The sequence below is a fragment of the Narcine bancroftii genome, chromosome 1, assembly GCF_036971445.1.
Source record: "Narcine bancroftii isolate sNarBan1 chromosome 1, sNarBan1.hap1, whole genome shotgun sequence".
NCBI lineage: Eukaryota > Metazoa > Chordata > Chondrichthyes > Torpediniformes > Narcinidae > Narcine > Narcine bancroftii.
Genome location: NC_091469.1, coordinates 277,451,783 through 277,476,063, shown reverse-complemented (window position 1 = coordinate 277,476,063; position 24,281 = coordinate 277,451,783). Strand labels below are relative to the sequence as shown.

General features: G+C 36.4%; 1 protein-coding gene across 4 annotated transcripts; it reads left to right on the top strand.

The window, feature by feature from the left end:
- Nucleotides 1–1,046: 1,046 nt before the first annotated feature.
- Nucleotides 1,047–20,155, top strand: wee1 (WEE1 G2 checkpoint kinase). 4 transcript variants are annotated; one of them, XM_069900162.1, is made up of 11 exons: nt 1,047–1,642; nt 4,862–5,076; nt 8,676–8,733; nt 10,395–10,567; nt 11,823–11,944; nt 12,113–12,259; nt 14,227–14,325; nt 14,658–14,743; nt 15,611–15,781; nt 15,896–16,041; nt 19,308–20,155. In XM_069900162.1, the coding sequence occupies exons 1-11, from the start codon at nt 1,187–1,189 to the stop codon at nt 19,459–19,461; spliced, it is 1,827 nt and encodes a 608-aa protein (XP_069756263.1). In that variant the 5' UTR covers nt 1,047–1,186; the 3' UTR covers nt 19,462–20,155. The 4 variants fall into 4 exon arrangements, with proteins under 4 accessions (XP_069756263.1, XP_069756261.1, XP_069756280.1 ...); XM_069900160.1 differs by having other exon boundaries at nt 8,664–8,733; XM_069900179.1 differs by lacking the exon at nt 1,047–1,642 and adding an exon at nt 2,443–2,502 and having other exon boundaries at nt 8,664–8,733.
- Nucleotides 20,156–24,281: the final 4,126 nt, after the last annotated feature.

Sequence of the window (24,281 nt, the reverse complement as noted above, 5' to 3'; positions counted from 1 at the left end):
AGTCCAGATTGTAAAGTGGGAGTCCAATGGGTAAGCGGGATGTGCGGCTCGAGGCAGGGGTGAGGGCGGTGGACTGAGTGTTCCTCTAGAACTGGGGTTAATTTCAGAAATACCAAGAGTCGTCCAGGATGCTTGCTCCTTTAAACTTCACCAGAAATCTTATTATACTGATGTGTAGCAAGTAAAATAAACGTACGTTGGTATTATACGAGTAACGTAAAATTGTCCAAAAAAATGTTGTTCCTACAATCCCAAGGATTCCTCAATTGTCTGTTGCAAAAAGGGTCAAGTTGTCTAGGGATTTTGTTGATCGTTTGTTTTAATTGAATGTTTCGCAGAAGCTTAACCATTTATGCACACAGTTCACCATCACTGAGTACTCGTTAAGAAATAAACGGCTCTCTTTGTAAATGTGCCGTTTAGTAATGAGAGTGAACTGACTGGACAGCAAAGTCCCAGCTGAATGGTATTTGATTAACTTTGACAAAGGTTGCCATTTCATATTGTTTCAAACAGCATTTAACATAATGTATCATAATTAGATTTAACAATGTAATATAATTAAATTTAACAATGTAATATAATTAGATTTAACATATCTAATTAAATTAGATTTAACAATGTAATTAAATGGTCTGATTCGTGGGGGGGGGGGAGAAAGAGGCCGCATCCACAATAAAAAGTAGAAACAAACTTGGTCAAAGAAAGGACTATACTGTTGATTTATTTTTTTAAATAGGGCTGATCGACAGCAATGAAATTAAAGACAATAGACAGAGGAGGCGCAGAACACGACTGAACAAGATCAGGAAGGTTTGGCGCGAAAATGACGCCTTCAGGTCGGTTGCGTACGCAACCGAGGGGCACGAAGGTCATGTGATGCATGTTTTTGAAAACCCGGAGTGCGTGCGCGATTGGTGCGGGGCGGTCACGTGATTAACGGTCGCGGGAAAGTTGCGGCGTTGGGCGTGCGCGCAGGTGACGGGGGTGAGGAGTGGTGTGCGCGCAGCAACCGTACGGAGGGTCGGGCTTTGCCGGCCGAGCCGGGGTGGGAGGGAGGGCGGGCGGAGATCGTCGGCCAATGTTTTGAAACGCCGAGTTCGTTTGTGTAATTCAGCTTCGTGCGTGGACGCGGCTCCAACCCGGCAACCTGCCCGAACTTGGGGCCGCTGAGTGCCAAGGCATCATGAGTTTCCGCCGAGTGCGCCTGCAGGCCACGGCGGCCTCCGCCTACTTGGTACAGAAGCTGAACTTCGCCGGTAGCGACGAGGAGGAAGACGGTGGTAACAGCACGGAGGACTCGGCCTTCCAGGAGTCACCGGACCCCGAGCGCAAGTACGGCGAAGGCGCGGACGGCCAGCGCGACGAGGAGCTGGAGCTGGTCAACCTGAGCTGGGAGGACGGTTTCGTGAGCAGCCCCTGCCCTCTGAAAGGCCGCGGCGGTTACAGGGACCGCCGAGACTTGGAGGAGTCGTCTAGCTCGCCGCTGCGGGAAGGCGGCGAGCGCGAAGAGAGCAGTTCCCCGATCCGGGAGGGTGGCGAGCAGGATGCATGTAGCTCCCCCGTGCCGGACTGTCCCGACACCCCGCCTCACAAAACCCTGAGGAAGCTGCGGCTCTTCGACACGCCGCACACCCCAAAGGTGAGAGGGACCGCCCCCTCCCCCCCCCGCCTTTCAACAGCTTTGATCAGTGAGTGATGCATCCAAATGTTCGGATGCTGGTACAAGATGGGTGGGTGGGGGGCTCCCTCTCACCTCTCATGTTATATTTCGTTTAATATCAAAATTTAACTGTCAGAGAATTGTCTCTATCTTCTGACTTTTCGATCAACAATTTGATGTTTCCCTGTTATTCACAAACTTTATTTGTGAGCATTTGTTTAATATTAATATCCATTCTGTTGTCAAAAGTTTTTTTTATGCGGAGGAAAGTTGTCAGAAAGTTAATCAGTGTTTTGTTAGCTTGCACATCTCCAAACAAACCACGGTATTTATTTTTAAAGAATTGTTAATGAGGTATTGGCATTCACTTATTTGTTGCATCTGCCAAACTGAACTGGACTGTGAAAGCCAATTATTTTGGGTCTGGGATCACATTGGTCAGACTGGGTTCAATTGGCAAATTTCCTTCCTTGGATGATATTAGTTAATAAATATTTTATGCAATCCAGTATTTTGCCATTACCGAGACAAACTTTGAAACTCAAGGGTTTATATTATAGAAAATGCAAACACTGCCAATGCTATGACTTTGAATGAACTGAGAAGTTGAATTAAACTGGGATTTTAATTCGGTTGAAATACCATGTTGGGGACTATATTTGTCTGGATTATAATAGGTTTGGCCTCAGGGTATGAGTGTATTACCCATTAAACAAAACAATGAGATCATCTTGTATGAACGTTAACAACAGAAACTAATAATTCATGTTGTGAAGTATTGGTATCACTATTGGGATGTGTATTATTAAAAATCAACCGATAGTTTGGGTTTCAGTCATGTGAGTTTTTAAAGGGGTTTTTCAAGCATTGGCTATAAATAATTATACTGAGGCCAAAAAATAATTTTTTAAAATGTTTTCTAATTTTGAATGAAACATTTGTGCTCTGGTAATTTTATGCACTTAAGAGATTTAACTAATCATTGATCAAGTCTAGAGTAGTGAATGATTTTTTTTAATATATTCTGTTGGATATTCAGTTGGTCTTGTGGTTTATTAAATCTTATTGTGACTTGGCTTGGCTTCGCGGACGAAGATTTATGGAGGGGGTAAAAAGTCCACGTCAGCTGCAGGCTCGTTTGTGGCTGACAAGTCCGATGCGGGACAGGCAGACACGATTGCCATTTCTAAATGCCCATTTTGTACAAAGCCTAAATGGGTAATTAAATTAACTCTTCTGTCTCAAGAGGAATTTATGAATACTGTACAAACATAAAGAGAATTTTGCTTTTAAGCAGTTGTATTTCCATAGTACTGGATCTAGTAGTCATTGTGAGTTGTAGTAATTATCTTCTAGTTTTCAATTGTTTTTATTAGTTAGTAATTTTAGTAATGTGTTGTGAATTTGTTTTTGCTTTTTGAGTCTATTTCTGAAGATTATTTTAGATTGGCATTTTCATGTAGATACTGAAAAAATGTTAATCCTTCATGGAGGAATTTTGAGCTGCACACATAGTTCTTAATGAGGGTTTAAGTTGAAGGTTGAGAATGATTTTCTTCTAAATCTTTGGCTTTCTCTGGAAAGGTTTGGAGGCTGAATGTTCAGGGACAGCTTTGGGTCTGTGGGAGAGTGCGAGGCTTATTGAAAATAGTTGAAAAGTGGAACTGAGGATAAGATGCTCCTCGATCGAGTTCTTATATTCTATCTTTAATATTTCTCGTACGTGTTTTGAGGAAATTTGATTGAAATTAAACAATTTTGGACAAAGGGGCCCGTCCTTTTTGATGGGTCTTGGAAAAAATTTAAATTTTATGTTTAAATGTAAAATTTAGACATACAGCAAGGTAACAGGTCATTTTGGCCATGAGTCCATGCTGTGCAATTTACACCCAATTAACTTAGAATCCCCGGCATATTTTGAACAGTGAGAGGAAACCGGAGCCTTCAGGAAAACCCAAGCAGGGATAATACGTAAACCTTGCAGATACTGCAGGATTCGAACCCAGGTCTCAATTGCTGCCGCTGTAAAGGCATTGTAGTAACTCCCATGCCAAATGTGCCACCCAAAGATTTTCTTCAATCTTTTTAAATCTCCATCTTGAGATGAATTATTGGGTTCATTCATATTGGAGAATCATTTCTGAATGTTAAGGGAGTCAAAGAACTTGGGGAGAGTGGAGAAGAATTAGTTTTAGATGGAATGTTGGCTTCCATTCATTTTTGTGCAAGGTGATGAGGAGTTTTCCCTATTTTGTATTTTGTTCTGATGCAAGGAGATCATTCAGCCTGATGAATCTATGCTGGGTTTGAGTACACCCTGTGTGCCATTCTCATTTAGTTCCTTTCAACCTATTCTGCTCATATACCCATCAACATTACCTGATTTTTCTCCAACCTGCTTGGATTAGAGCAATTTGTAGCAATGGTCTACTGAATCTTTCATCACTAAAATTGAGTTTCCTGATGCATGCTTTTTGTGGACAGGATATGCTTTGGTTGTTTTCCAAATTTGTCAAGTCAGCTCTAATTTTGGAATAGTTTATTTAGAAGCTGTACAATACTTCAACACTACCTAGGAAAGCGTCTTTGCTATATCCATTGTCTACTGTTTTTGATGTCTTGAGTCACTGAATTGGATTAAAAAAAAAAGGTCTTTAATGAAAGCTCCAATCTATAATAATGGATTATCTTTCTTCTAGCTGAAGACAGTTGCAGATGGGTCTTTCTTGCTTTTTTGGACGTGTACTAAGCAGACTGTTGTGAGGAGTGTTCTTGGAGTGAAATGTTTATTGTTATTCTGGCTGTGGGAGGTTTGGAGCTTTCATTTCAATGTTGGTTGTGGAATTCTTCAATCCTCAGTATGCCATTTTACTTAAGGATATACCAAAACTTTTTTTTAACCCAGTTCTTTGAGAAGCATTTGAAGCACTGTTGTTTCACTGACCCTGGTAATTGTATAATCACTTGATTTTAAGGCAAAATACTAGTGAGCAGCAGAAGGCTACAATTATTTGAGAATGACCTTGGGATTGTGAAGGCATAAGGCTTCCATTTAACATTTCTGACATCATCATAACTGACATGGAACTTGATTAGACATTGAGTTAATACTAACCTTAATGTTATTACTTGAATATTTTGATTGTGAATTGTGCAATTAATGGCTCTTAAAATAAGACTGCTGTTATACATTTTCAGAGTTTGTTGTCCAAAGCAAGTTGCCTGGGTTCCAGTTCAGTAAGACGTCGAGGAGGAGTACTTTTCAGGAATGTTGAACAGTCTCAGAGAATGCTATGCGATTACACCAAGAATAAGCCTCCACATGTCAACATTAACCCCTTTACACCAGACTCCATATACTTCCATTCTTCATCTGTACATTGTCGAAGAAGAAAAAGAGCATATTGGGATGGGTAAATATTGAGACATTTTCAAGTCTGGCAAACTATAGATTTGCCAAGATTTGCACAAAATCTTGTGGTAATTTGGAAATGTTTACTTGCCATAATCTTCTGATGTTCTACTGTCCAATGTAATCTCTTAAAAGAACTGTTAACAGCTGGCTTGGAAATATAGCAGGCATATATTTAAAAAGAAACTGTTGTGGGCGGATCATGACTTTTCAGCTTTATTTGACAGCCCTTTGAAATCTTAGGTTGGATATACTAAATAGAGTTTGAAGTGCACAGGGTAAGTCTTGTCATGGAGATGATTGATGCACAACATTAAATGCTACTATTCCTGAAGGGCTCATTAAAACTGTTATATTCTGTTTTTGTCACTTTCCTATAGTGAAGTTTAGATAATTAACATACCAGCATATCTTTTAGTTAGGACAATGATCAAACTCTTAACGATCAGTAGCATATGTCAGAATAATTGAATCCGAATTTTTGAGCTTTGAGGTAGCAGCACTGATTTCTGCACCACTAAGCTGTCCTTTTTGCAAAACAAATGTGAATCTGCCTTTGAAAAAGCATTCCAGGAGACTCAATTAATTAAAGTTCTATTTGCCCAAACTCCAGCAAATCCTTTTTTTAACAACTTCTAAATTAGCATTCTTTCATTACTGATGTTCTGGTTTTGATTTAAGTTCCTTGATCTGGATTTTTTGCTGTTATCAAGCAATGGTGCCTGCTGTTCACTTCTCTGACAGGTGCCCTCCGTGCTTTTTTTTTTAAAAAGAGTATTTATAGTAGGCTTGTTCTAATCAAATGTTTCATCCAATGTGGATTTGTCAGTCATTATGAATTATGCTTTTTATACAAAAAAAATCACTATTCCTGAATACACCATCCCATGTTGACACCGTTAAATACCGAAAGAATTTTTGTGCATGGAATGTTTTCATTTCCTCCTTTTGTCAATGAATGTCAGTTGGCAGAAACATCACAATGATTTTGCTAACTTGTTCTACCAACTCTAGATGTAAAGGCTGCTTTACTCAATTTCACTGCATATTTTATCTGCAATTGTGATGTAAAGTTTATTTTGCAAATTAACATAATTTGTGCAGTGGGATGAAAGTTTGGAGGCTGGAACATGCGTGAGAGGCATCACATGAAGATGTTGGTATAATGGATCATGCAGTTGTTCTATTATGTAACTAACATGCTATTAGTAGCAAAGTCTTGGAATTATTTACATTACTGTGCTCTCAGCTCCTCCTCTCTCCCCCTCACAGGCACCTCTCCATTGCCCCCCTTAATCCAATTTTCTCTGGAGCTACAAATTGTAAAGTCCCAATGGTCAATGGAGCTGTGGCTTCATTTTTTTGGACACTATTAATTATTCCATTCATTGGCAAAATATTTTTTAAAAATCTATTAATACATTGAAATATTTTCCAAGTGTGCCATTTTTTTTTTTTAACCCCTTAACCTTTTTGGAGTAGTGTTGTGTTTCAGTGTTTTATACAAGTCAGTGTGTAGATGTTGAATGTTCCTTTTCACTGCCCCATCTTCCTCAGCACTATCATTAGGTTCACTTGAATAAAGGTTACTTGGAGAATTGTATCTTTTTGCTTGTGTGAATTACCAATTCTCTTATTTTTAAAAAAAAAAGAAAAATAGGGCATGGAGAAAGTTTTGGATTGCAGAAGCTGAATTGTGAATGAAAGAATCTGGAGGACAATAAAATATACTGACAATACATGAAATAAAGCTATGTATTTGCATAAAGCAATGTTTACGTTGAGCTGTTAGCATAGGAAATGTACTAAAATGCTTCTGATGCAGAAATTACAGATGTCAAGCTATGTAATCAAAGTTGACAAAAACTGAATAGGAATGGACTATTTCAACTGATGGGTTAAGGTGTTGAGTAGTGTGGCTCAAGAACAGATAGGATGAGATTGCAAGATAGCTATGCCAGTAGCAAAGCAAAAGAAGGATACTGAAAGATCCAAGTGTGAGAACAATCAAGATAGTGATTCTCTGGCAACATAAAAAAATATCCCCATTCATTGGAGAAGTTTGTGTTGAGGCTGTTTTTAATAGCTAGGGTCCAGGTAGAAGTAAATTTTAATTAAATGAATGCGTTGACAGGAAAACTTGGCCAGAGATTTAAGAAAATGTGAAGTCAAAGAGTTGAACATCATTTTTATGCAGGATTGAGGAAATAGTTCAACTGATTTCAACTGATGGGTTAAGGTGTTGAGTAGTGTGGCTCAAGAACAGATAGGATGAGATTGCAAGATAGCTATGCCAGTAGCAAAGCAAAAGAAGGATACTGAAAGATCCAAGTGTGAGAACAATCAAGATAGTGATTCTCTGGCAACATAAAAAAATATCCCCATTCACTGGGGATATTGGGGATTGGAAGAGCAGCACCTCTTCATTTTTCCATCAGCGGATGGCAATACTTTTTTTAATATTTCAAATTTTTTGACCTTACATGCAGCCAATTACAAAGTTACAGAACAAATTCAGTATACCCCAACTCCCACCCACCCAAGAAAAAATCCCAAAGAGAAAGAAAAGCAAGAAAAAAAAGAAAGAAAATAAAAACAGAATAGTTTGCTGAAAAGTGCCTCACACTCCCTAGATCATAAGTTCGTATTCTATTAAATTCTCTTTGGAGGAGATCAGCGCAGGTCTTGAGAGCTAAGAAGAACACAACTAAAGATTCACACCTGAGACTTGTAAATATGGACGCCAAACTTGTAAAATTATGTCATACTTATTTAAGTTATGGGTAATCTTCTCAAGGGGAATAAAGCTATGCATTTCTGCATTTCATCATGCCATGCCTAGATGGGAACCAGACTTCCAAGTAACTGTTATACATTTTCTGGCCACTGCCAAAGCAATTTTTACAAATGCTATTTGATGTTTGGATAGTTTCAATTTAAGTCTTTTCCCTATAACATTCCCCAGTAAAAATAATTCTGGGTTTTGTGGAGATTGAATTCCTGTAATCTGCTCAAAGAAATTTTCCCAAAAAGGTCTAACTTTAGAACATAACCAGATTGAATATAGAAAGGTTCCTACCTCCTTGCCACATCTAAAACATTAGTCTGAGGTCTGATTTTAATTTATTTAGTTTCTGTGGCGGAATATAATTGATGCAAAAAATTATATTATACTCATCTATATCTTACTATCCTGACATAATTCAGACCAGTTTTGCTCACCAATTCTTACATTTAAGTCTAATTCCCATATCTGTCTGGACTTGTGAACCTCTTTTTTTTTGTGGGGGGGAGGGAGGGGTGGACCCATTTGAAGTAAGATAAATTGCAGAAGTAAATTTCTTTGTATTTCCCTTTCAAATCAGGGTCTAGGTGGCATATTTGATCAAGAGCATTTATGTTGATATTTATTATGACAATATTTTCTGTATTTATTGCATGGATGCAATTTCTTTTTCCTGAACTTGGATATTCCATGTGTTTGTGCCATTTCCAAATAACTTTGATGAAAAATAATTGCATTTCATACCATAAGAATGATAGTAAATTATCTGGATGTTTCTTGGCAATATAATCTAATTATTTTAGGTTTCCATGCAGAGAACTGATGGATGGAAGTGATGGGGAGCTTGATGATGAAAGTATCCGCCCAGCAAAGGTAACAACAAATGCTTGTTAAATACATGAATAAGAAAATTATTGGAAGAAAGTTGGTATCGTGAAATTGTAAATTTACTGGTCACTTAGTTCATTGTATTCCTGCCTGCAAAAATTAGGATACATGTAGTCCCTGTCTAACGACTGCAATGGGGACTGAAGGATGCAAAAAATTATATTGTGCTCATCCACATCTTACTAAACTTGGGTTTGGTTTTAAGCTGGAGAATAGAAACCTCGGGCTGCTATGGGGAACGGGGTATTTGTGCTGCCACTGGGAGCGTGGATCACTGTACATAGTACTTTAAATACAAAATTCATACTTGTACAGTAGTTTTAATAAAGATTCTTTTTTTAAATTTGGTCAAGTGCAGGTGGACATAACTCACATAGGGTGGAATTCGAGGACTACCTGTATTGAAGTTCAGTTGCAGGAGACCCCTGTTTAAATGAGCAGAGGGGTTTTGTTGATAGAAAAGTCCTTACCTCATTTCGTTTTGTAATACAAAGCCATCTTATCTGCAGATGCATCAAGAAACCAGAGTTAGAAAAAATATTTTTTTGTACATTTTTAGAGGGGCAAATTTTGGCAACCTGAATGGTCATATCACAGGACACTTGGACCTGAGCCAGGACATTTTATATTAGCACTGGTTCTGGGATTTGGGAAAGGAGGAAGCATTCCATTAACATCATGTGCTGGAAACTCTTAGTAGATCAGAAGCATCTAGAAAAACAGTTAACATTTTAAAAACCTTTGATCAGAAAACAAGTTGTAGAGTGTAGGGAAAGGATGAAAGAACAGACAAAGAAAATGGAAATCCTGGAATTGGGCTTGTTTAGTTTTGATTTGGTGAAGGTTCACTTTAGCATGTCTTTAAAATGTTTGTTCCTCTTGATATTCAGTTATTGCATCAAAAAATTTTCTTGAAACTTGAGTTGAACAAGTAATGTAAAATTGTATTGAAGGACTTCTGTTATGTCTCTTTGATTCAAACTTGTGTTACACTTGCCACTTGTAAATTTGGTTATTGAATTTCCACTAACCATCACAATGTGAATGTGATTTTTATGTGTTACTGATAGGCTTTGTTTTGAGTTGATGTTGGAATTGCTGAAGCTGTACATTGTGATGCTGTAATTGTTGGAAGTATCTTAAATTGATCTAAGAATTATTGTCATATGTTCATAAAAATGTGCTGGAAATGCTCAGAGGTCAAGTAGCATTTGTGGAGAAAGAAGCAGAGTTATTAACATTTCAGGTCAGTGACCCTTTCTGATGAAAATCATTGACATGAAACATTGACCTGAAACAAAAACTTATTCTTCTCTCTGTACATGTCACTTGACCTGAGTGCTTCAGCTTTTTGTTTCAAATTTCAATCACTTCCATTTCTTAATCTTCAGTTTTGCTCGCCTCTGAATGCAACATTAGATTTAATTTTATTTTTAATGTGCTGCATCTAAATTTAATTCTAGGTTGATTTTATTTAGTTGTGGGACTATTGAACGATCAGCTGAAAACTGGTGTTTTTTTTTACCTGATTATTTATCTAATTTATTCAGTGGCTTGTAAAACAAGTTGAGTTTAACTTTATTACTCCTTTTCTTGGTACAGTGATACAATCTTTTTGACATTTTTGTTCCATCTTTATGAAATAGAGAATTCCAATTACTGAAAGTAATATGAAATCACGATATGCAACAGAGTTTCATGAGTTGGAGAAGATTGGATCAGGAGAATTTGGATCAGTTTTTAAGTGTGTGAAGCGACTAGATGGTTGTATTTATGCCATAAAACGCTCAAAGAAACCATTAGCAGGTTCAGTTGATGAGTAAGTACCTTCTAAACATTATGGTTAAATTTGTGGCAGTCCTCAAAGGATATTTTATAATGTCCTGAATATTAGGATGGACTCAAATTGAGGATAGAGGAGAATTCAACCCCTTTCCTCTTGTGCTGTTGAATAGTTACATCACCATCATGTGATGAAAATCACAAAAAGTAGGTTTACACATGCAAAGGCATTTGGAATGTTGCCCTTTATTGCTAGTGGGGTTCAATTTAAGAGCAGGAATGTTCTGCAACTGTTGATGGTGCTGTTGAGGCTCCATCTGGAGTATTACATATTTGTGGACTCCTTACTTGAGAAAATGTATACTGGTTTTAGTGGGGGGGGTGGTGGGTGGTGGTCACCAGTTTAAATTCATAGATGAGAGTGTTAGTTTATGAGGAGAAATTGAGTCGCCTGGAATGAAGAAGAATGAGAGGGTATGTTATAGAAAATAAAACGATGAATGGGATAGAAAACATGGAGGCTGGGAAGTTGTTTGCATTGGTAGGTGAGACTAGAACAAGGGGATACAGCCTCAAGTTTCAGGAGTGTAGATTTAGAGCAGAAATGAAGAACTGCATTTCTCAAAGAATAGTGAATCTGTGGAATTCTCTGCCCAAGGAAACAGTAGAGGCTACCTCATTAAATAGATTTTTGTATAGTAGGGGAATTGAGGGGTTTGGAAAAAAGGCAGGAAGGTGGACCCATGTCGAATCATGATCCTGTTGAATGGAAGAGTGGGCCAGATAGCTGACTCTTAATTCTAATGTACGATCTTGATTATAAATTACTCAGGGACCCCTGTAAATATCTGTCTGCAACCATTTCCATGCACTAACTACAACTTTGAATTTTTATTTGTCTATCTTTTCACATTTATTATCTCTTTTTCTGTATTGGAACATTGTTTTTCTTTCTATACTGTGGCGTTTGGTGTATCTGGCTGCAGCAAGTCAGAAATTTGGTGCAACTGTGCATTGTACTTGTGTATAAGACAAATAAATATTCATCTTGTCTCACAATTTTTATAATTGAACTTTATTTACTACTCAGCTTTTACAGTGATTGTCATGCTTGCTGACACAAAGAAAACTAATGGCACTTAAATAGATAATCTTCCAATCATAAATACTTATTTACATTGGTCTTTTGACCAATGAAGAGTATATTCCTGAATCAAATGTTTCTGCTCATGTTTACTACAGTTCTGGGTACAAGAAAGATTTTATCTCATTTCATTTTTGTGTATTTGTAGACAGAATGCTCTGCGGGAAGTTTATGCACATGCTGTTCTAGGACAACACACGCATGTAGTTCGTTATTATTCAGCCTGGGCAGAAGATGACCATATGCTCATTCAAAATGAATACTGTAATGGTAAGTTTTTAATTAATATTCCTTGCTTTTAATTTAGACAATTTGTACTGTCAGTGCATGTTATGAAGAAAATGCGCTTCCTAACATGTAAACAAACTTATTTTACAGTTTATTAAGTTGGGACATTGCAAGAAAAACTCTTACGTGTATTTTTTTTTCTGTTTAAAGGTGGAAGCCTATCAGATGCAATAGCAGAAAATTACAAGAATAGACGATGTTTTAATGAGCCAGAGCTAAGGGACCTGTTACTACAGGTTGCACGAGGTCTAAAATATATTCACAGTATGTCTCTAGTCCACATGGATATAAAGCCAAGTAAGTGTCCAGATCCCTTAATGCTTTTAATAAATGTTTACCTTTTTTTAAAGTTTGTACTCCTATTTTACATTATTGTCAAAGGACAATTTTATAGTATTTTATATTGTATTCTTTTAATGTTGAACAAGGTATTGGTAAACAAGCACATTGATAATAATTCCCATACCTTCAGCAATTCCCTTTTTTCTGACCTGTTGCTTTGGCTTCTGGTCCAGCAATACCCACTTTCAGAGCATTTTTGTCATCAATCTCAATGACCCATGATTCTTAGCTCCTGCAATTTGGGCCCAAAGAGTACTCCTAATTTCATTGTGCCAATATTTTTCCCCTTGGCTGCCCTGGGTTTGTTTTGGAATTTATTTCCCTAAAGTTTGACACTGCAGCATTTATTTTCCTCCTTTAAAACCTCTTCATTACCCAAGTTCATTCTCTACTGACCTAATATCTGCTTGTGGCTGTAAAAAGCCATTTCTTTTTTAATTGAAGTGTTATTTATTGCTTGTGCTTGAACTTCAAAATGTAGCCACTGAAAATTTAGAATGTAGATTTTTGTCTGTTTTGATGTGTGTGATGTTCACTGTGGAGACTTGTTCCAGAAAAGTCTAGAGAACCTGAGCATGTTAATAGAAGGCTTAGAAGTGCTCTCAAGTTTGAACCAAGGAAGCTGGTTACATTGCAACACTAAATCAGCATAACTAGCTGTATAAAATTATGTAATCTGTTTCCAAAGATTCCCAGCAACCTAAAAATATTTTCATGATTGACTTGATCTTGTTGGATGTATTGATTTGGTGATGTATAACATTGTTTTAAGTATGCATTACATTAATTTGAAATATTTAATGTGATTAATAAGACTACAGCAATATTCATTGATGAAAAACATTTGCTTTGCTATATTTGTAAATTGCTATAAAAATATCACATTTCTGTGTTTGGAAGTAACTTTTATTGGAGTAGAATTGGGTTTTATGATGTAGTGAGCTCTAATTATCATTGAGGTTTGAAGGTTGGTTCTTATGCCAAGAGCAAGAGCACGATGTGAATGGTGAACTGTGTAGAACTGAACTATGTGGGTTCAGTAGGATTTGGATTGATGCTGATTTGAAGAATTTGCTTGTTAGGGAAATGAAACCAGGAAAATAACAATGGATGTCTGTTTGATTCCTCATTTTGTATCCCTGCTTCAAGATGAGTGGATAGATTAATTTGCAAGTTGTAGTCCACATCAATCTACTGTCAAGAAAGAGTGGATAGAGGTATAGAGAGAACATTGCTTATGGTGTCTTTTCATTTGAATAATATATCAGCACTGTCTTCGCTTCAGGTGAAGGAATGCTTCCAGTAACCAAAACAATAACCTATCACAACTCCCATGCCATTATCTTTGGCGGAGGGTAGAGGAAGTTATAGGGGATGTTATTTGGTAAATAGGCAATTTTGTTTGGGGTCCAGGTTTTATAAGGTTTCTATTCCTTGATTGCCCATAAGCAGATTTCTCAAATTCTTTTGTAATCCATATCGCATTGCTTTACACATACTTACTTTATTTCACCGCATATTCGTCTGAATACTCCCAGTAATAATACATGTACTGTATCCATTCATTAATGAATACTACAAAGCACTATTACTACTACTATCTTGAAAAGTGCTTTAAAAATGTATTGGAAAATTAGGCTGAAGTCGGTTTTCATTCAGGTCATCTGCAACCTAAGGAGCATTAATTTTGTTGTATACTGTTTAGTTATTTGTGGAGCATAGATTTGAGCCCCAAATTACCCCAGGAACTGGTTCCAATACTCCCAAGATTTGCTTTCCAGGATTACATTTGGATTGCTGGTATTTTGTGAGGCACCCTATCACCAAAAAAAATCAGCTGTAAATGTAGGTACAAAACTCCCATTTTGAATTTTGTAATATTGAAATTCACTGTTCCTAATTGATGTTGTTTCTCTTTTAAGGTAACATATTTATATCCAAAAAATTCATTACTAGTTCTGCAGCAGAGGAAATGGATGACGACGACTGCATATTGTCAACAAATATTGTATACAAAATAGGTAAGATATACATCTTAAAATTTAAGGGATTTGAGGAGATGTTGAAGACCTCATTTGTCAATATGGTAGTAATGACTAAATAATTAAGAAGATTGGAATAATTACTTGGTGTTTTTTAATTGAAAGTAATGCTTTAGAGTAGTTGTAAAGATGGTGGAAGTAGATTCAGTAATAACATTAAAAAGGGAATTGTGTTTCTATCTGACATGGAAAGCAAATTGCACAATATGCTGAAATAATACAAGACCTTTTCCAAAAACTAAAACAAGCAGGATGGGCTGAATTTCCTCATTTTTTGGAATAAAATGTGATAAATAACTTGTTAAAATTAGGTGACCTTGGACATGTCACACGTGTATCGAATCCTCACGTGGAAGAGGGCGATAGTAGATACCTGGCCAATGAAGTACTACAAGAGGTAATGTTTCTTTATATTGGTGGATGTATAGAATGTGTACAAGTAAGCACATCGAAATAAAGATGTTAAAATAGTATTCTGCCTTTTTTTAAAAAAGTTTGCTTTAATTTTTAATTAAGAATGTAGATTTTTACTTGGCATCTGCAATTGTGAGGCAGTTGATGGTAGTATTTGGATTGATCTTTGTGTTCCCAGAGGAGAAATACATGAAGTATCTTGGTTCAAGTTTGCCCCAACAGGATATTTTGTTAGAGTTGGTGTCAAGCATGAATGCGATATTAGTTAAATCCCATTAGATTTGATCAATTAGTTTGTATATAAATATTTTAAAATAAAATTGTTTTATTTTGAAACCACAAAATGTTATGTCAGTTAATAGTGGAATTACTTCTTGAATTCTTGACATTGCCTGTTCTATTGGAGTCTATAGTCATGGTGTTGAGTTGCTGAGGTTGGCAAGTGATCCTTGTCCACTTGAACAAGTAGAGCAAATTTCAGAGTAATTTGGGTGTCAAACTTGTATTACAAGTTTATCCTTCAAATGGAAGTATCATAGAAGTCTTCATTTTTGCAAAGTAGGTGATGTCAGGTGATGGTCTTTAAATTTGATAACATGTAGCTCCTGACAATAATAGCCAGGCTTCTCTACCCTATGTGTTCCTCAATTCAATTTCATATAATTTTATATATGTTGCTTTATCATCTATTGAGAATGATGGTGAACCATGTCTGAGTTGCATCAGTGCAGCTATGTTTGTTACGAAGATGATCTCTTCTGTTCTGCTGAAATGCATAGATCTTTATTCTCACAGCCATGACAAGTTATGGTTTCTACAGTGACATTCTTTCAAATGTTTTGTATTTCAGGATTATAGATATTTGCTAAAAGCAGATGTTTTTGCTCTTGCTCTCACTGTTGTATCTGCTGCTGGTGCAGAACCATTACCAAGAAATGGTGAAAAATGGCATGAAATTCGACGAGGAAAACTTCCTACAATTCCACAAACACACAATCTGGAGTTTTTGGATTTATTGAAAGTAAGAAATTTACTGGCAAGCTTATACATAAATTTGATTTCTTTACTCTATAAAAAGATTCTCAACCATGTCAGACTTGTATTTTGAATAATGGATGTTTCATATACTTTTTAGTTGATGCTTCATCCAGATCCAGAGAAGCGACCCACTGCAGGAGCTTTAATCAGGCATTCAGTGCTGCTCCCAACTGCAAGAAAGAGTGCAGATCAACTACGGTTAGAACTAAATGCAGAAAAATTCAAAAATGCACTTTTGCAAAAGTAAGCATATTAACCAACCATGGCCTACAGTTCATATTACTTGAACTCTCTTTGTGTATGAATAAGTGAATTTTAATTGCAACAAATAGTACAGGAATGCGCCACTTAATAACAGTTCGGGCAACATCCAACAACATATATATCTGGTCTCATAATTGTTCAGTCACCACGAGTAAGTCCGCAGCAATTTAGAAAAAGCGATCGCTAGCTATGGGAAATTGTATTCTGTATACCCAAACTGATCCGAATACCCTGCTCTCTCCCCAAACCCCTGTATCAGTCCCAACTAATCCTATTGCCCCACGCTCTCCCCATAGCCCCGTGTCGATCCCCACACTGATCTTACTGCCTTTTTTTTCTCCTCACAGCCCAGTGTCGGTTCCCACACTGATCCCACTGCCCTGCTTTCCCTTACAGCCCCTTGTCAGTCCCCACACTGATCTCTACTTAAAAATAAAAAGTTTACAGGTACACTATAGTATCCCATATAGTTTTCTATGTATCTAATATGATGTTCACACAACATTCGCATTGTATAACAGAGTTTTGCAGAATGTATCGTGGATGTTAAGCAGCGCATACCTATATAATAATTAACCACTTGATAATGTATTTTTGCAAGATTTACTATTGTTATTCCATTATTTATTGTAAAGGTTGGATCTGTTTTTTAGAATTGTACCTTTGCTCATTCAGCTTATAGTTTGAGTTGTCCAATGATTCATTAAGTTGGTGAATAACCCAATCATTCAGATAAGGTCTATGAAGCTTAAGCCAATTCACTGTACTGCAGGTTACTAAGCTTTACGACAACCACTCAGCCATCATCCTGAACACAACCAACAATTCTTTTCTTAAATTTTATGTCCATATGCAAATAGAGAAGTTGTCAAAATTGGGATCAGTTTTTATTTCAAGGCTTTGTCTGTATTATTACTTTCAGCTTTGCTCAAACATTTTTATCCTTTTAAAATTTCTAAATCACCAAGCCTACATATTTGTCAGGGAAATGTGTATAAATAGAAAATTAGACAGCGAAGTGAAGCTCCAGCTTTGTTACCGAAACCACAGTGACCCATGCTGATCAATGGGGAAAGCTGTGAGTCTGTCTTCCAGCACAAGGTTGCTGCAGAATCTCCAGGGCCTGATTTCAGTATGGGTTGGGCAAAGGATTAGGGGACTGAGGGGAAAGTAACTTGATTATTTTACTTTAATAATTTTAATTTGTTTATCAATTTTGAGATATTAAATAAGGCATTTAACATTAAAAATCCTATTGTTTTTGTTGCTGCCTGAGCTTTGCTTCTTTAGGGGCACAGCCCCTTTATCACAAGAACTAACCTCAATGACTGAATTGTTAATGCTTTTAAGTTGCCTTTCTGTTCCATTGCCGTTTGCCTGCATTTTTATTTTACATTCCTTATTTGTGCTTACTGTCTCCTTGCAATTGTGCCTTCTCCCCACCTCAAGGTGGTCCTCTGAGCTTCTTGGTCTGTGGCTCATAAATTTGGAGCTGTACTTTATAGGAATAAAACAGAATTTTGGTGTGAATAACCAGTAATGGAGGGTGGGATTTTTTGTTCTCATGAACAAATGGCCGAATTCTGTGGCTCCTTTACATATTTCCCCAGGAAAAGTCGTCTTTCTGATTCATAGTCCAAAAAATTTGATTGAAACATTCTTTTTCAAACTTAAATAACTCATCTTTTTCAAGAATTGGATAAATATAAAAGGAAATTTCTCTAGAAAGGTAAAATGTCAAGAGTTTCTATAGAAATGTTAACGTGGAAATAAGAATTGGGAGGCTTATACTTTCCTAATTTCAAAAATTATCATGGCACAAATGAATTTTTTTTTCTGTTTGAGAAGAAAAACTGGCATGGGTTAAAATAGAATTGAGTGAAAAAGGAGCGATAAAAGCAGAAGAATTTGTATCTCAAAATTGATGGTTGTTGAACCATTTGATTAATATTTGGAATAAATAAATGATGAAATTGGTGCAAAGGACATATATTGCCCAAAATACCTTTGACTCAAAATTCTCATACCTTTTTCAAAAGATCAGTTTTTAGATATTTGGTTTCATAAGAGAATTTTAAATTTTGAAGATTGTTATGAACGAGGTCAATAAATGTCACGAACAATTGAGAAATAAATATGGAATAACCCAAAATACTCTGTTATTTTCAATTGAGAGCATATTTGAGGAACAAGCTAGGACCAATCATGTTGTTACTTGGTTGTAGTGAAGTAGAAATTCTTATTAGGAGATGAATTGTTGAGAAGTTTACTTCTACAATATATTCTTTATTACAAAAAGGAACTCCTAAATGTGAAGTTTATAAATTTAGACAGAGGTGGGAACTAGAACTAGATTAGAATATTGCAATTGATGAGCAAAGATGGGCAGACCTTTGCCGAGATTCTATGACTAACACTATTAATATAAGGTATAGGTTAGTTCAGTATAATTTTTTACATCAGATGTCTTAGACCACAAAAATTGAATAGATTGAAATCAGATTTATCAGATCAATGTTTTAGATCTGAGGTTGTAGCAACTTTTTTTTACATTCAACTTGCTTTTGTCCCAAGGTAAAACCTTTTTGGGTGGATTTGGGGATTTTTTTTGGAACAAGTTACAGGTGTATTTCCGCAAAATACAGATTTATTTTTATCAGGAAATTTTGAAGGAACATCACCCAAATTAAAACTGTCAGCATATCATTTTGAATTTGTTGAAGTTGCATTGGTGGTGGCAAGGAAATGTGTTGCAGTTACTTGGAAATCAGATATGTATTTGGGTATGGCTAGATGGAATGCAGAAATTCAAAGTTGTATTCCTTTGGGAAAAATTACATATAATTTGAGAAATAAATATGCTACGTTTTTACAAATTTGATACCTATATACTTGAACACTAGGTTTAAATTTGTAATGTGATTCCTGTTCCTCTGACCCTGTGAGAATCTCCTCTGAATTGTATTAAAGAACTCTGTTTAAACATGTGTTAGATGTCATCCCTCTGTGCAATCCTGAAAGTTTCTTTTTTCTTTATTTTTTATAACTATATTGTTTCTTTATAAATTAATTATTTTGAGGGTGGGGTTTTGGGGGATATATACTGTCATGTATGTAGTTTTTAGTGTTTTCTTTTTGCAATTTGTATTAATTTAACTACTAGATGTATAGAGAAATTTTTAAATAAAATATTCAAAAAATCAGAAACATTGCAAGTCTTCCTCAGACTTTTTTTTTTCTTACAGAGAACTGAAGAAGGCACAAATGGCAAAAGCTGCAGCTGAAGAGCGAGTGTTGTTCACAGACCGAATGACAACTAGGTCTACAGTGCAAAGTAACAGAAATTCGAGAATCATTGGGAAAAAAATCAACCGTTCTGTCAGCCTAACAATATACTGAAATTGTGTAGGCTGTTAGAATTTTTTTTTTTAATACAAGTTGGGGTCTTTATTTTGCAAGTCATTGGCAGTTTTGTTATTACACAATTGTAGGACCCATTGTGGATTTTCTTACCTGTAGCATTTCTGCTGCCTACTGAGTCTTAATTTTTTACTTTTAGTTTTAATGTGCCTTTTGAATAAAGAGGACAAAAAAATTGATCAAATATGATACTGGGACATTTTATTGAGTGGCTCATACACCATAAATTCTGTAAATTTCCCTGGGTTAGATTAAAAACCCATATTTTGTACATCAGAAAGATGTACCTGAACCATGTTATACATTGTACTGGGAGCACTTTGTAGGCATTGGAGATCCATGACATGAATCTATGGATGGACTTGTCTTGGGTAAACTGCTGCTATATTAGTCAGTGTTGTACACTTGCTGTAAAATTTATTAGCTTTTTAAACAATCATTGCTGTATTAGAACTAGGCTTTTGGAAAATATTTTAATTATGTGATTTAAGGCAAATAACATGTTCACTGTTAACTAGTGTTGAGAGTAGTTTTTATTAAGCTAGTGCATTGTTGAGAAACATTGCACCTTGTTTGTTGAAGAATTTATATTTACTGTACTTTTAATGTAAATTGTGGACTGCCACCTAACTATCTTGTCCAATAAACTGGGTTGTACATTTGTGAATGTAAATATTTGGTACGAAGTCGGTTATTGATTATAAAATGTATGAAATTGTTTGAACAGGTGGATTTGATACCTGAAAATTCAGATCATAGGCATTTTAGAGAATATCTAATCAGTAAAAATATCAAAATTGGCATTGGAAATAGCCTAGTAATTTCAGTAGCTTAAGAGTTAGAAGAAGGCGTGAATAATGGCCGCGTATCAACTGCCGGTAGTTTCTGCCAGATCTGCAATGGACTTTTGGTGTACACTGGTAATTGTAAATTTTTTTGAAGGAAGGAATAGAGAGACGCTTGTTATGATTGCATCAGTAGGTGTCACAGTAGTCTATAATCCATTGGCTCACAACTGCATATTTTCTGAGTTTCATCAAGCTCATCTTTCCTTTCCCCATTCTGTGTTCTGATTGGCAGCTTGCCCTCATGGCAGAACATGTGGTCCTGAACTCCCCTTATAACAGCCATTACTAAGAGACTGGGTAAAAAGTGCTTCTGCTTGTTGGACTAAGCAATTGATCCTGTGGTGGAACACTATGTTCTGCAGTGGAATGGGACAGCAATTGGCATCTGATCTTTAGCTTTTCTTTAACTTCTACACTGCAATCTATAGGCTAACAATGTAAAATGAGCAGACCCCAAAAGCATTTTTTCATCTACATAACTGCTAGCAAAAAGTATATTTTAGATTTTGACCAAAGGAGGAGAGGGGCGAGAGGTGTAATTAATTAGCTTTTATTTTGTGTCTTGTAATTGGAGAGGGAGATGGAGCCAACAAATTATGTTGAGATGGGGGTAAAATAATTTAAATTTGAGTAGACATACTCAAATTGCATCTAAATTGCAAGAAACTAAACGATTCACAGAAATTATTGTAAGTCATAAAAAAGTAATAGAATGTTGCTTTCAGTAAGGTTGGAATTTGAAGCAGAAGATGCGTCATAATTTAGATTAAACTGATTTATCTGAATTGAATTGCATTCAGTTCTGTGTATTGCACATAAGAAAGGATATATAGATGTACCCTGATTTATGAATCGAGAGCTTTTTTATGGAACCTTTCGTAAGATGAATTGGCGTAAAGTGAAGAATTGATTACTGTTGATTTCTATGGGAAAATTTTTGACCCTTCCCAGACCCAAAAAATAACCTACCAAGTAACACACAAAACCTAAAATAACTAACATTTATTTAAAAACTGGAATAATGATGATAATAAATAGACAGCCTCTAAAGTAGAAATTTACTTTCTGAATCTTCCAATGTGCTCTGGTCAGAGCCACACTTAGCACTGCCGCTGCCACCCCAGGCATACCAGGAACACATCTGTTTCTTCTATGCTTGGTACACTAGGTCTATGGCGGGGGGGGAGTGACACCAATCCTAGAGATGCCACTGGGTGGGAGGTACAGGAGACTGGGATGTAGGGGAGAGAGGAAGAGGGTCATCTATCTATTGACATTTCATCGTTCCCAGCGAAGGATCTGCTCGGGTGTGTGCGCAACCTCTATAACAGCTTGCAGCTTTCATAAAAGTGAAAATCCTTTTGTAAAAGTGAATTTGCATAAGGTGAGTATTTATAAAGCAGGGTATACCTGTATTACATACCAGATCTTTTGAAATTCTATTTTGGAATTGGACATCCTTGTGAAGACCAACATTTCCCTGATTCCCAATAACCTTGATGCTGACACTTTGAGGAAAATATTGATGAGCAGTTTCATCAGAATTTTATCAGGTATTAAAAAGATTAAATTTATTCAGAAACTTAATTGATTTGAAATGTTTATTATTAAATTATTAGGTATCAATTTTATGTACTGCATGTGAAATAAGGGTAGGGTAAAATTTAACAGGCCTTTAGGTTGATCTGCACAAAGAGAAGGCAGAATCTGGAACTTGGTGAAAAACTCATTTTTGATCTGCATTAGAATCTTTCATATCAATATATTCAAAGGAATATGCTTCTAGTACATTCGCATGGATTGTGAAATACAACAGATTTGGGGCTGTAGTTATTTGCTTCTGATCAATGATTTGATAGAATTTCACAGATGCTGCCTGACCTGCTAAATGTGTACAGCAATTTTCCATTCTTACAACCAAGGGGATACTTAATTGAGGACTTGTGGACTGTTGCTTTGGATTAAGGTGTGCCTGCCATTGTGGAAAGTAACAAATTTTCAAAGGATTCGAAATTGCCTGCGATGCAATGAATCGCATTAATAGTTTCAAAGTACTCTGCATTACATTAAAAATAAATTGCATTGCCTCCCCACTTCCAGTGTTTGAGTGATTCTTCACTTTTCCTCTTCATTTAAGCGGCCACGTTATATTTGTCACCCTCCAATCTGGAAACTTGCAGGGGGTAAAGAATGTTGGAAGATCACGATTTCCCATTTGGTAATGCACCTCTAAATTGTTGTGCCAGATTCAATCATTGTTAAATCTTTCATTAAAGCTGGCAATTACAAATACCTGAAGTATCTTGAAGGGTCGAATGGTGCATTAAGAGCAGAGGGTGAAGTTTGTGTACAGGTGAAAATTTCATATTCATTTTTGGGTCCAGTGAAAAGGTTATCAAACAAGGAAACAATAACTCCATATATAGCACCTTGAACCACATGAAAAAGAAATTACTTCAAGACTGGTGAGTTATGGCCCAGATCAACCCTTCCAAATTGGTGCCATTTAAAAAAAAATATCTTCCTCTTAGCTGCTATACAATATGTGAGATGGCATATATTGTGGGTTACTCACAATTTTATAAACATGCAATTAGAATAATTTGTATTTTTCCATAGTAGGAGTTGCTTTGAAATCTTAAGCAGTTTCTTAAGATGGAGAAATTTATACTCCACTTGGTTTTATGGGTTCCAAGGTTTCTAAGATTAATGAAATGAGGTTTAACAGTGACTTGTAGAAATGAAGACTAATCTGAGGTCCAAAGGGAAGGAATACAAAATTGACAGAAAAGGGCTTGCAGAGTGGGGGCAGTTCAGTATTCAGCAAAGGACAAGAATAAAAGGTAATTATTATGAGTAATCTTAAGGGGACATTAAAAACGGACTCTTAAGAGAGTAACTGTGCAAAAATCAGTAAAGAAATTGTGTCCGGGGAAATAGGGTTAAAGTTAATAAATTTCTAGTCTAGAGCATGATAATGCACCTTCCAGAATGAGGGTGCCTAGGCAGTAGCAGATCCAAAAATTATCTTTGTCCTCTGCATCAGTGTTCACAGATTGGAGGGTGACAAATGTAACCCCACCATTTAAAATGGAGAAAAAAAGAGGAATTACAGATCAGTTAGCTTAATATTGGAAGTGGGGGAAATGCAAGATTTTTAAAAATGTAATACAGAACACAGCATTAATGGGATTTGATAAAGTAAATGTAGACCCAGCAACAGCCAGGATCTCCCAGAGGCCATCCACTTCCCATTCCCATACAGACATGTCTGTCTCTGCCTAATTTCTCTGGGCCCATTTTCCCCATCCCCTCCTTCTCTGTCCCCAGCTTCCTTTTTCTAGCTCCCACCTTCTTATTCCATATCCTATCTGAGTGCATCTAACCTCTCCCACGTGTGTTCACCAATCATCTGTTAACTTGTGCTCATCCAGTCATCACTTTACTCGGGCTTCTGCCCTCTTGCTATTCCCTATAAAGAGCTATATCCTGAAGAATTGAATGCTCATTGTCTGACCCATTGAGTTCCTCGAGTCTTTAGTGTGAATTCTGATATGATTTATTATGTCTGCAGCTGTGCAGTATTTCCACTAGAGGGGGACAGAAAACCTATAGTTTTGACAATTTTTAATGGTCTGAAGCTATGGTATTATTTTCAGTTAAATATACTTTCAAAATTTGAATAAAGAGTCTGAGAGAACAAGGATGAAAATCCTCTATTCAGTTTCTCCAGGTCTGAATAAATGTTATTACTTGAAACAATTTTACTACCGGAAACCTTTTGATGATCCACCTTTTTTCAGTGCCCGTTACAGATTTTTAATTTGATAGATGCTATCATTCTGACTGTCTATTCATGTGCCCTTAGCGAGAGCTATATCCTCGTGACTTGAACTGAATGCATGTTTCTTCAAGCTTTTCAAATGTGTGTTTGGAAGACTCTGCTCAGAT